Source organism: Prionailurus viverrinus, chromosome A2 (genome assembly GCF_022837055.1).
Source record: "Prionailurus viverrinus isolate Anna chromosome A2, UM_Priviv_1.0, whole genome shotgun sequence".
Taxonomy (NCBI): Eukaryota; Metazoa; Chordata; class Mammalia; order Carnivora; family Felidae; genus Prionailurus; species Prionailurus viverrinus.
The window spans coordinates 76,859,203-76,871,888 of NC_062562.1; the positions used below are offsets into that span (position 1 = coordinate 76,859,203).

Genomic DNA, 12,686 nt, shown 5'->3' on the forward strand with positions numbered 1-12,686 from the left:
GTGGGAGGGGTAGACTAACAACACCGAGCTGTCTCTCTCACCCTGTTCTCTAGCTCCGTGTTTGCCTTTTCTGCCTTAGAAATAAACTGATACAATATCTAAGACTCTAAATTAGGCATAAACCACATTTGTTTCCATGCAAGGAAATTTGTTTGACGTCAGTGGTAACCATCTTAAGTTTTGCATGAGAAATGTAACTTAAGTCTGTGCCTCTTGGCTGTACCAATATGTGCACAAGGAAGCATATCCAGAAGAAAACAGAAGGATAGCTCATTTCAGAGGGAAAAACCTACATTGCCAGACTCTTCATTTAGAATTCCTGTGGTTCCGGCCGTAATCTCATAAGGAGATCTGTGCCTTGGACACATCAGCACTCTCAAATGTGTGTATTAAAGTCTTTCTGGTTACAAGAGACAGCCTGTCTCAGTGTATCTTGTTAATTGTTCCATATACCTGTGGCTGTGTAACAACCCAAAGTTTTGTGGCTTGAAACAACAATTTGTTGTTTTTCATAATTCTGAGGGTTTGTTAACCCTTAGATGGTTAATATCTGGTTCTCTGTTCTCAGATGGTTCTGCTGCTGCATGTGGTTTACTAAGCTACTTGCTCGGTGGTTTTCAGCCGGGAATTCAGGTGGGCCCAGAAAGTCCACAGTGGTGTTTCGTCCCCCCAGGGTCTCTTTCCTCTGGCCTCTCAACATTCCGTAGTGCGGCTCAGGCCTCCCAGAGAGAACTTACAAGAGCCCAAGCCCCAGTGTGCAAATGCTCACCACACCTCTGCTTGCACAATTCTTGCTAAAATCCCATTGGCCAAAGTATGTCATGTGACCAAACCCAGCGTCTTTGTGAGAGGTGACTGCAGGGTATGGATGCTGTGAGGAGTGGGCCACCCATGTAGCAGTCTATCTGTCCTGCTAGATCGAAGGCTTGATTCAGTTTATAAGATGCAAGAAAGACAGGAAGAGGCTTCAACCAGAACCACTATTCTGGCAAACCTCATCGAAAATTGGGACATTTCCTGGGGTACCAGGAGTGTTAGAGGCCTGGTTGTCATGGTTCAAGAGGAGTAGGCACTTGTTACCGCCTTTCAGGTGTTCCATGATGCTGCAGTCACTCAGCAACAACCTGTCCCTGTTTCGACTGATCCTGTGGCTGCCCACTGGCCGCCTTCTGCTCTGGACACCTCATATCCTCTGCTTACTCAGGGCTTCTCATGCTGCCTTGCCTCTGTATGATCTTTGGCCTTTGTTCCCGCTCCAAACTATTGACTCACTCGACCTTTCTGCCTTGTATTTACCCTCCCCCTGAGAGACGAATTCGTTACCACTTTGTTGGTCACTGTTCAGCCCTTTAAAACAGCCCAGTCATCTCACACGCTCAACATGGCTGCTGCCTTGGTCAGACACCCACCCCTGATTCTTCTAGCCTTGGTCAGGATGGTGGGGTCAACGCAGAAGGACAAAGGGAGTGTAGTGAGCATTTAGAGCATTACAGCCACCCGTTCATTCATAGTTAATTGTGATTGGATTTGGAGGTGGGAGGAGAAGGTTTTCCTTTGAGAGGCGCTGTTCCCTTTCTCTCTCACCGCACCCACCCTTCCTCTCCAGTCAGCTCTCCCACCCTTGCAGCTGATCCTGACGGCTGTCCGCAGATAACTGGCTGTACAAGTGTGAACAGGTGCCATCCTTGGTCAGGGTCGCTGTTAGTCTCACCCACGTGGACTTTTCATTAAGCATGCTTTATCCTTTGTCTTAGATCTCTCGATTATATCATTGCCTACTCTTTCCTTTCTTGTAATTGGCTATGCTAAACAAAGGACGTGTGGGGAAAAAAAGCCAGCATCCAAATCATTTCATGGGTTGCAAAAGGTTAGATCTCATTAAAAGGCGTTGGTATTTCTGATGCTCTAACTTCAGTGACAAAAGGGCTTGGATAAATTTTTCTAAATTCAAGAGGTCCTTAAGATCTCATTTTACGTATGTTTATCCTTATCATGAAATAGCTCTAGAAGGATTTGCAAAACTTGGTTAGTAATAACCCTCTCAGGGAGAAACTAGGTTGCTTACTTTGAATTTATGATCTTTTGTACCTTATGAATGTTGTACCACGTGCATATATTGCCTACTTTTAAAATTAACTTTGTGAAGCGTGTCTTCTCCACATTGTCCTCACTAGCAGTTCCTTGAAAAGGCCCCAGCCAGCATGTGGTACAATTCCAGCTGACAGTATTCATGTGGATTCCCACATGAAGAGGCCCCCGAAGTCATGCTATGGGCAGCGCCGTGAAGATCTTCTGTCTGATCTCTCTATATGTATATCTATGTTCAGAAACCATTAGGGTTTTTTTTTTTTTCTTTTAGCACCAGTGACTGAACTTGGTAATTCTACTTGCTTCTCAGTTAAATGCAAAATCAGAAACTACGAGAGGGAGGGAAATGCCAGGGGCTTCTCAGGGAGTGGCGATGTGAGCCGGCTGGAAGTTCCAGACCTTCCCGGAACCGGAGCTCTGGGTCTGGCACTTAACATACAAGGTGTGTGTCCTTAAGCAGGTGACTTTACCTTTCTGCGCCTCGGCTTCCTTATCAGTAAATCGGGAGGTGTAATAGAGTTTATCTTTTGGGGTTATTGGCAAGATGACATAAGTGAATGCGTGGAGCAAACTCCGTGTGATTCCTGGCACATGGAACGTGCTCGATGAATCACAGCCATTGTGATGGGCTTTTTTTTTTTTCTTCTCATCTATTAAGTGGGCACCATACTTGCTTTCCTATTTTCTGGGGTTTCTATTGATGTCAAATAAGAGAACCAGTTATAGTGCTCTGAGGAATGGAGATTTGAACTGTTATCGAGACGTGTTCTATCATCTGTTATTTGGGTAAAAACACCTGTTAATTGTCCATCTTTCCTTGAATACTATTCTAGCTTCTAGGTACCAGATTCCTTGTTGAAACTCTACTATAGGACATCCCTTTGGGCTAGGAGGAAATTAGAAACATGTTCCTGGTGCTTCACAAAGTTGGCTTTGTTATTTGAAGAGACCGTTACAATTGCTGTGGGCACATAATCTCAGACTACTTTTTCTGAGGCGTTTTCATGGTAATGTAGTTGTGTGTAGATTTAAGTGTGACTTTGTTGATGTGTTCATTATGCAAAGTCATTGTCCATTTCCCATTGACCTTCCTTCCCTAGTCTCAGACTCAAAAATCTGTGATTGAAAAGCACAAGCATGGGCTAGAATGGACATTAATGCGCTCATTCTTATGGTAAACATTTAGCAAAATATAGAAAGTAACCATCCCCAAGTTGACTGCTGAAAAACGCCTTTCACAGTCAAGATGATGTCACACTCAGTTAGTGTGGCCAGTTAGTGAGGCCAGACACTGATGGGTCACCAAAGCAACAATTAGTGTGCCAAAGGGCATCCAGTCACATAAGCATATTTGTTTATTGGCTTAGAGAATAGATTGTGTTACGTTGCACAGTCAGCATTGAACCACCCATGTTGGGACGCCAAAAAAGCACAAACGGACCAGAATAAAATGGTGATTAATGCTTGGCCTTCCAGTTCTGGTTAAAAGCTGATATATTTTCTTAATGAAAATAATTTCATCTTTCACTTGAGAGAAAAACAAAGATTTATTTTCTTTCAAATGACAAGACTTCTTAAGCGGGTAACAGAAGAACTATGTTTCTTGGGATTAATATGAATTCTTTTTTTTTTTTTTTTTAATTTTTTTTTTCAACGTTTTTATTTTTATTTTTGGGACAGAGAGAGACAGAGCATAAACGGGGGAGGGGCAGAGAGAGAGGGAGACACAGAATCAGAAACAGGCTCCAGGCTCTGAGCCATCATCAGCCCAGAGCCCGACGCGGGGCTCGAACTCACGGACCGCGAGATTGTGACCTGGCTGAAGTCGGACGCTTAACCGACTGCGCCATCCAGGCGCCCCAATATGAATTCTTTTAAAATACATGGTAAACCATGCAGGGGAGCATTTGCTGTACGATTTAATATGTATTTTAGGCAAAAAGAAATAAGGGAACCTTGACTTGTATTTCTTTTCCAATGATGAAAAGTTTACCAAAGAAGGGAGATTTTTCTTTCCCGTCTGTAGGCAACAGGCAAAGAGTTGCTTTGAATGGAGTTAAATGAGGAGAAATATTAAAAGGCTTTTCTGTTTATCAATACTCCGGGGTCATTTTAACAGTATATGTGGTTTTAAATATCAGGGTGAATAATATTGCAAAGACCGACCTATCATTTGTCTTATTCAAGCATGCTTTAAAATGTCTGCGCAGGTATTTTTTTGTAAATTTCAAGCTGTGTTGTACTAACATACTCGTTAGCCTTGACTGAACATGATGCCTGCTACTTCCAAGTGCGGTTTCACTCGTTTTAATGTAATTGCATAAGCCTGGTAGTGTTGATTCACAGTTCTCGGGTAAGAGAGGATGACCGTCACCTTGCAAGGTAGGACCCCAGGGCAGATGGGCTCCTAGCAGGGCAGGGCGTTGACATCAATACTGAGAGCACAGAAGCAGCGGTTTTTCTTTGTGAGACATGCCGAGCACATCACTCCTACGGAGAGGAAGCTCAATTTTCTGTAGCTGTGTTTGATTCTCACTTTGAGTGAGTGCTGGGGACCTAATGCTGTCCTTAGGCACAGAGTTTTTCACCTCTGATGGCATATGTAGGAGGAGTGAGTGATTTTCCATAGGCAGGAGTCTGAGGATGGGGAGGGCAGTGGCTTTGTCCTCTCCAAACAGAAGCTACACTGGACACAGTTGTTGCAGTTAACTTACTGCTTCCGAAGAAACGCTTCATCTAGCTTACAACCCCCTCTCATTGTGAGGATTTACTCATGTCTCTTCAACTAAGTCCTTTCTCAGTTTCTCTTACAATTTTAATTTTTTTCTTTATACAACACTGTGATTTTGCGGCAATATTTTATTCCCTACAGCGTCTGAAAAGGTAGAGTGGGTCGAAAGATATTTCCTTGTCTATGAAACTGCTTGGCGGTTTCCTCTCTTTGAAGGATGAAGAGTTAAGGCATGCAGGCAAAGTAAATAATAAATTAAGAATTTAGAAATTGTAGGTGGTTGCTTAAGACCGTGTGAGCATTATAATTTATGAGTGCATCTTTTAGAAAGTGTTTTCGTTCCCCAGCACCTCTTCCAGAGAGTAAGGCACTTAAGTGAAATAAACTGACATAGAAAGCAGGAATACCTGCCATTGTTTCCTTGGATTCTGTGGTTTCCTCTCAATCTGTGTAGTTTGTAACATCCACTTGTTTTAGAGTCATTTGCGCCATTTATTTGTATTTTCCCTAAAGTTTATGTTGAAATTCAGAGTTAGTGTTCCACAGAAAAATCACGAGAGACCTAAGTAAATCTGATGACATGATACAGATATGCTTTGCACACAGAGAAAGACTGCCTGGTGTATATTTTGGTTGGAAATAGTTGGAGGAGCTTCTCAATCTGCCTCTCGATGTTTGATGGGCGTGATTGTTCATGTATTGTAAATGGAAAGACAAATTTCTTGGCTCTGAAATGAAACCACATAATATGGATGTTTCATTCAGGAAACAGATTTATATACCTGTAATGTCTCTGTGTAGTATAGTAAGTTCTTCTTTTGGTATTTGGTTACCAAAAGGTGTCCCAGCTATAATTGTAATCGTGTTCAAATGAGAACTCAGTTGCTAGTAAAACACGTTATCTGGATTGTTTCATTTTTCTTTTATACATATAAACTGTATTCCATATACAGGCATGATAGGAGAACTAAGTTGACCATATAGACAAGGGTTTGGTTTTCATACCCAATACTGTAAATATAAATATGGCCTTAGGTAGATGGCAGTCAGACTATCTGAATACAACTTCATCCTCAAAGATCTGAAATCTCTATTTCTTTCCCCTTTCTCAAAACCTTTCTTTTTTCTCCTACAAATACTCATTTACTCTGTACCATGTGCCAGGCACTGTGATGGGCTCTGGGGACACAATAGGGAACAGGAAAGGTGCAGTCCCTCCCTTTAGGAGACTTTTAGTTTAGTGGGGAAGATGGGTATTAGAAAAAGACACAATTACACAGACAATGAAAATCGCACAAGTCATTCGGTAATTAAGCTGTGGGAGCTATCGTCGTCTGCAATAACAGCATCCCTCTACGTTCTCGAGAGAGCCATTCATTGGTCACTCCCCTCTGTCTTCATTAATGAGAAGTCACGATTGAATCTGTCATTCCAGGAAGGAGTTGGCTGTGGGACAGAGGTCTATATTGTGTGTGTGCTCATGTTCTTCTGTGTGGGGCGAACACGTTCATGTGTGAGGCACACTATGTTGGGTGATGGGAGAGGGATACAGAAGTGGGAGAGGCACCGCCTTTGCCTGAAGGAGTAGGGGAGAGAGCATGCGTGTCAAAAAAGTCTATTTACCTTTGCATCTATCTGTATAATATACATCACGATTAAATGATTAAAACAAGGAATTTCAGGGGTGCCTGAGTGGCTCAGTCACTTAAGCGTCTGACTTCGGCTCAGGTCATGATCTCACAGTTCATGGGTTCAAGCCCTGCATCGGGCTCTGTGCTGACAGCTCAGAGCCTGGAGCCTGCTTTGGATTCTGTGTCTCCCTCTCTCTCTCTCTCTCTCTCTCTCTCTCTCTCTCTCTCTGCCCCTCCCCCGCTCATACAATCTCTGTCTCTGAAAAATAAATAGTTTTTTTAAAAAGGAATTTCAGGAATTCTTAGTGGGGGTGAAATGACTTCTAGTGTGGTTGATCAGCTAATGTTTCAATATTAGGTGATCTATACAGAAATAACTTGGACTTTGATAGGGAAATATGGTGGAGAGGGCATTCCAGGCAGAAGGAACAGAGTGAACAAAGGCAAGAAGGTGGGAAAATTCAGGGCATGTTGCAGGACGGATCCAAGAAATGGAAGCAGAAGCCGACTATCAAACAAAAAAAATAGCTCTATGCCAACAGGACAAGACAAGGTTGGCAGGATAAATTGAGACCAGATCGCTGAAGTTTTTCTATTTTCTGTTTAAGGATGTATTGAACTTTATTTGGTAGATCCCACTGTTGAGGGGGGTGACTGTGGTGAGAAAGGCCTGGAACTTGGAGCCTCGGGTGTGCCTGCCACCGTAGTCTCAGTGAGGGAAGGGGAAGGCTCTGATTGTTGGCTGTTCACCTGGTAAATGAGTGTTTGGGGTTTGAAGCAAATTTGCCACAGTGCCCTGGACTTTCCCAAAGATAATCTCTAGCATGGAGAAGCCATTAGGCCTTCCCTCTTCCCTCAGTTGCCAATCGATTTATACGCCCAGCTTTTTTCCCTATTAGGAATGACATGGTAGGCCTCCGATATAAATGCAGATATTTTAAATGGGAAAACCGTAAGGATGGCCAAGTAGACAGATTTTACTTGACATCACTACAAATGCTTCTGACCTGATTTTAGCTGACGTATGAATAAATGATTATTCCAGCCTTGAGAGTTAAATATTTAAACGTTAGTTCCTTTTTGGAGTTCATGTATAATACAGAACTGATTTTCTGTGCTGCAGACTTCCTCTCGTTGCCTTCTTTTTTTTTTTTAATACACCATAATTCTTATCCTACCCTTTTTCAGTTCCCTGCATGAACATTATTTAAACGTTGCACGCAAATCTTCTGCGAAAGAAGAAAAGGAAATACAGTCTGTGGGTCTCAGCAGGAGTTCAGCTAATGCAGCTTAAAATAATGCCGAAAAAGAAGCGCTTACCTGCAGGCAGAGTGGCCCTGATTCTCTTCCTGTGCCAGATGATTAGTGCACTGGAAGTACCACTTGATCGTAAGTATTAACGTTTCAAAGCTGTTAGGCCTGGGAGTTAAAGCCTCCCCAGCATTTCCCATCACTGTGAGCCCTGTGAATGGAGAAGGTGTCTGTGTGATACTGAAAAGCTAATCAAAATTAATTTGGCTTTTACCTCCAAGCACCTGGTGTTTATAAAAAGTCTCACCATAGAAATGGCCATTGAACTGGTCAGACCATTGTCCCCTCCCTATCATTATCTTTCTTCCTCCTCAGGTGCCTTTTGTATAACATGTGGCCTGGGGGGGGGGGGGGCGGGGGGGGGTTGGGGATGGAAAAGGAGCGAATCGTGGGCTCCCCTGATCCAACAGGCGACTCTTGATCGAAGCAGTCCTGCAAGAAAACCCAATCACTTTAAAACGGCCATGGGGACGTCCCCACTTATCCCCTCCCCACTACTCCACCCTCTCCCGTCATGCACTCAGGGTGCTCTGGAAAGATTGGGGGGTGTTTTCTCAGCCAACCCCATGCTCCTCAGTATCCCCAAACTACCCATAATTCATTTCTCTCTCTTTTTTAATTTTTTAATGTTTATTTTATTTATTTTTTTTTGAGAGAGAGAGAGAGAGAGAGAGAAAATGAATGAGTGGGGGAGGGGCAGAGAGCAAGGGACACAGAATCCAAAGCAGGCTCCAGGCCCTGAGCTGTCAACACAGAGCCCAACGCAGAGCTCGAACCCTCGAACTGTGAGATCATGGCCTGAGCCGAAGTCGGACACTCGACCGACTGAGCCACCCAGGTGCCCCAGTTCATTTCTCTTGATTCCAACAAGGCAAAAGTCCCTTTAAATAGGAGTCTGGATGTAGGACGTGTGTCTTATCTGCAGCCTAGAGAAAGATCTTTGGCTTAAAAGATGTGATCAAAGACCAAAAGGTAAATTTTGAGAAGAAAACAAGTCACCTGCAAAAAAACAATTTAAAATGGGACAGCAGGGACTACTGTCTTAGCCTCCAGCCACCCCCGTCACCCCTTCCTGATAATAGAGTACATGCTGAGCTCTCCCTTCTCTGGGTGGCCTGGCAGTGAACAACAAAGATAATGCTGGATTCCAACCGGTCCCTTCTCTTGCAATGGAAGCAGAATTTCAAATTTGGACAATTACTGTACTTCAGATTCATCCTTTACTCTTGATCTCCGTGACCTCTTTAAATCCATTTGCTTCCTGAATAGGACATCTGCTTGGCAAGCTTTTCAAGGTGCAAGGAAGATAGCACTTTCTTGGGGGCCGTTCCATTGTCAGGAATTTCATTTTTTTGCCAAAGGATGTTGCAAGTGCCAGTGGGAAGACATTAAGAAGGGATGTGGTCTGCCCCGCTCCCTGGAGACCTCCTTTGCCACGCATCTATGGTCTAAAGGACGATAAAATGCAACATCTCGTTATTTATTTATTAAAGTATTATAAAGTATTATAAAGTATTCATTCATTGCCCTTCATTTCAGTTAAAAACAAAAACAAAAACAAAAACGTATGATTGGCTAAGGCCATTGGAGTTGGATTGCCTAAGTAAGCATTTGCCCTACCAGGAGAGAGACAAAAGCCCTTGAGAGAAATGGGCTTTTGTTCTCTCTTGTGTTAAATATATTCTCCCTTAATCTGACTGCCTAATCTAACCATCAGAGGGGAACAGTCACCTACGGCTAACTCAATTACCGCTGCTAATGGAGAAGAGGCATCACCATGATGAAAAGAAAGTCACGGACAATGCCGCTCCTGTATTAACCTTTACAAGTAGAAGTGACAGGCGGCACTGCAGAATCATTTGAATTGCATGCTAATGTAATTTCTTCCCTGCCCCTGTCCCCTACACCCCTTCTGCATGAGCTGCTCCTTGATGTGGGTCCTAGCAGCCCTTGGGTGAGGAGGGATTCTGAAGCAGAAATATGCTACCGGCTGAAAAGTTCCATTCCCGACCTGGAGACGAACCACAGAAATAGAAACAACTGAAAATCAGTGCTGCGTTTGGCACGGATGGAGCACTGTCACTGTAGTGCTGTCCCATTGTTAGGCATTATGACCACGTGCATAGTGGTGTCTGGGATAATAGGATCAGACGCGACGCAGTATGTGACAACTCAGATTAATTGTAGATTCCAGCTATTTTTCAAATTGAACATAATTACTTGTCCGGCACAACATGTATGGAATGGAATTAGCCATCCCCATTCCTAGAAGAATCCTTTTTTTTTTTTTTTTTTTTTTTTTTTTTTTTTTTTGCCTACAGCATTCCTTTTGTTCTTCCACATGTTTATGCGGGATTGCTGCCACAGGAGGAAACAAAACCATTTTGGGAGTGTCTTCCTTTTACGACTCCACAACTGCCATTTTCACTGTACTGGTTTTTTAGGTCAAACCAAATAGACGAGATGCCCCTTTGGTCTCCAGGGTTCTAACGTTCTTATTACTAACATCTGGTTTTCTTTAATCCTGTTTGCCCACTCACCTGCTGATATTGATGGGGAAAAAGCAAAACTTCTTGAAGACTGTAAGTGTCTTTCTGTAATTACTAGGCAGTGTGAAAACTTGACCATGTCTTTGTTTTTGAATTAATGCTGTGAATTGAATGCACAACTTTATGATTTGTGACTAACGTCGTTTTAAGCATGTGCATTTACTATGGCTAAACATTGCATTTAAATACCAAGAAGCAAGTTTAATATGTTCCCTGCATGAATTCTGAGGACTCAGGTATTTACTCTTTCTTTTGCCAATATTCTGCTCTACTAACTTCCAAGCTTTATTCACATCTGATGTAACTCAATGAGAAAATTCACAAAATTTAAAGGAAATTACTGTCTGGTTCTAAATGCCATTAAATGCTTGCTGGGCTTAAGGCTTGTCTTTTGATATCTTTCAGAAGGTGAGCACATATGCATAGGCTTCACCCAAGTCAGCAGCCATATGTATGCCTTGCCATACTTCTTCGGCCTGAGGACTGTATGGACTAGCGTTCCATCCAAATTCCAGTGAATTTGAACATTGTTTTCAAGTGTGCAAACGACAAATAAGCAGTCCCCGCTCACATCGTCTCCGAGTGGCTTGGTCTAAGCAAAACTTCTGCTGTCTTGGGCAGTGAGTGGGGCAGCATCTAGTATCTACCTAAAAAATAGTTAAAAAAAAAAAAAAAGTTTTCAGGCATTTGAAAAATCCTTTGAGATTGGATTAACCAGGAAAACCATGTAAAATCACCTTTCCCCCTATCGCTTCGAAGCATTTGTTCGTTGCCAGGGGACCTACGCGCTGTTCAGAGGTGTGGGTAAGCAGTACACTCCTGGCAGGTCAGAAATGGCATTGAACGGGCTCTCCTGCAGACGTGTGAACACAAGTTCTGGGTCTGAAACCACCAGACAGACCTCTGTCACTTGCAGAAGAATACAAGGAATTGGACTGAGTCACCCCAACAGTCCCCCCATCGGCCACCTGGGTGTCCACCATTCAGGTGTGAAATTCCAGGCTTCTGTCCGTCATCCCAAACTCTATACTCCCGGAGCCTAAAAGATTACTCAAAGATGAAGCTGGTCCAAATAAAAATGATTGTGATCATAATTTACACATAGCTAACGCTGAACCACTACAGTATTGGCATGCCCTAAGAATTTTACACACGTTCTTTAAGTTCATCCTCCTGGTGACCCTTGGAGGTAGACACCATAGATACCCCTTTTAAGCCCCATTTTCCCTCTAAGGAACTAAGGGCTTGCAGCAGTTAAGAAACTGGCTTGAAGTCTCACAGATGGTAAGAAGCAAACAGACTGGTTCTTAACCCCCAGACCAAAGTGCTAACCAGCACCGGGAACTGATAGGGCAGCAGGAGTGAGTGTTCCTTGTAAGGTGGCGGAGGTGAGGACGAGCAGCTGGCTGAGTGGGAGCAGGAGACGGGCGGCTCTTCCTAAATGGAGGAGGAAACGATAGTGCTGAGTATCCAGCATTTAGTAGGTGCGCAGTAAGAGAGGGCAGTCTTGAGCTCTGCTTTTCATCTGTCCTTTGGGTGTTATTTGGATATTTAGTCAGAGCCAGCATTGTCGTGTCTGTTGTGGTGGACAGCAGCAAGACCAGAGACAAAACAAGTGAACAGAGACACGTTTGCAGATGCATAGGACATTAGGTGCAGAAGTGGTAAAGTTAGCCCTGGCAACAATTAACCACGGTAAAGAAAGACAAGAGCAGAGGGCAATTACTAAGCTTCAGGAAGTGATCGGTTGGCAGGTGGAAGAGGTTTCACAAAGCACAGAGCATGGGCGTGGAGGAAAGGGAAGAGCTGGAATATGAACAGCTGAAATGATCTAGGTGGCAGTGGGAGTGGGGTGGACTGTCCTGTAAGGTGTTTAGCAGCATCTCTGGCCTCTGCCCAACAGATTGCAGTACCACCTCCCTGCCCAGTGGTGACAACCACAATGGCCTCCAGAATGGCCCTGTGTCACCCGAGGGGACCCTAGGTTGAAAACCACTGGTCTGTGTAAATGGTTTTCTCTGGCATCATATAAGGCAGTGGCTCCTACGGGGAGAGTTTGGTTCTCTTCTCTGCCATGTGCCTTCCTAGTCAAGCCATTTTGTTGCCCTGAGCAACAAACGAGGTTGAAATAGATTATTTCCCCACTTCCTTCCTGTTCTTACATTCTGTGATTCTGATTTCACACGAAGGATGTGGTGATCTTACGAGTAACTTGAGCACTGGACGTGCAGATACCAGCTTCCTTCGGATTTAATTGTTCTGGGTCAGAACTCAGAATGTTCCTCATACGATTTGGAAATGAATGATCGGATAACCCTTTAAAGAGCAAAACGGAAACGCTGTCTCCTGTAACAGAGCATGTCCCAATTCCGCTGA

The 12,686-nt window shown here is 43.6% G+C and overlaps 1 protein-coding gene across 8 annotated transcripts in view; it reads left to right on the forward strand.

The window, feature by feature from the left end:
- NRCAM (neuronal cell adhesion molecule) overlaps positions 1 to 12,686 on the forward strand; it is a 286,665-nt gene that overhangs the window by 200,663 nt on the left and 73,316 nt on the right. For 5 of the 8 annotated variants that reach the window (XM_047849512.1, XM_047849514.1, XM_047849517.1 and 2 more), the window contains 2 exons: positions 7,639 to 7,839; positions 10,326 to 10,343. In XM_047849512.1, the coding sequence (XP_047705468.1) occupies positions 7,734 to 7,839; positions 10,326 to 10,343 (124 nt within the window). In that variant the 5' untranslated portion in view covers positions 7,639 to 7,733. The remainder of the gene's footprint in view (positions 1 to 7,638; positions 7,840 to 10,325; positions 10,344 to 12,686) is intronic. The other 3 variants (XM_047849515.1, XM_047849516.1, XM_047849518.1) reach the window with 1 other exon arrangement.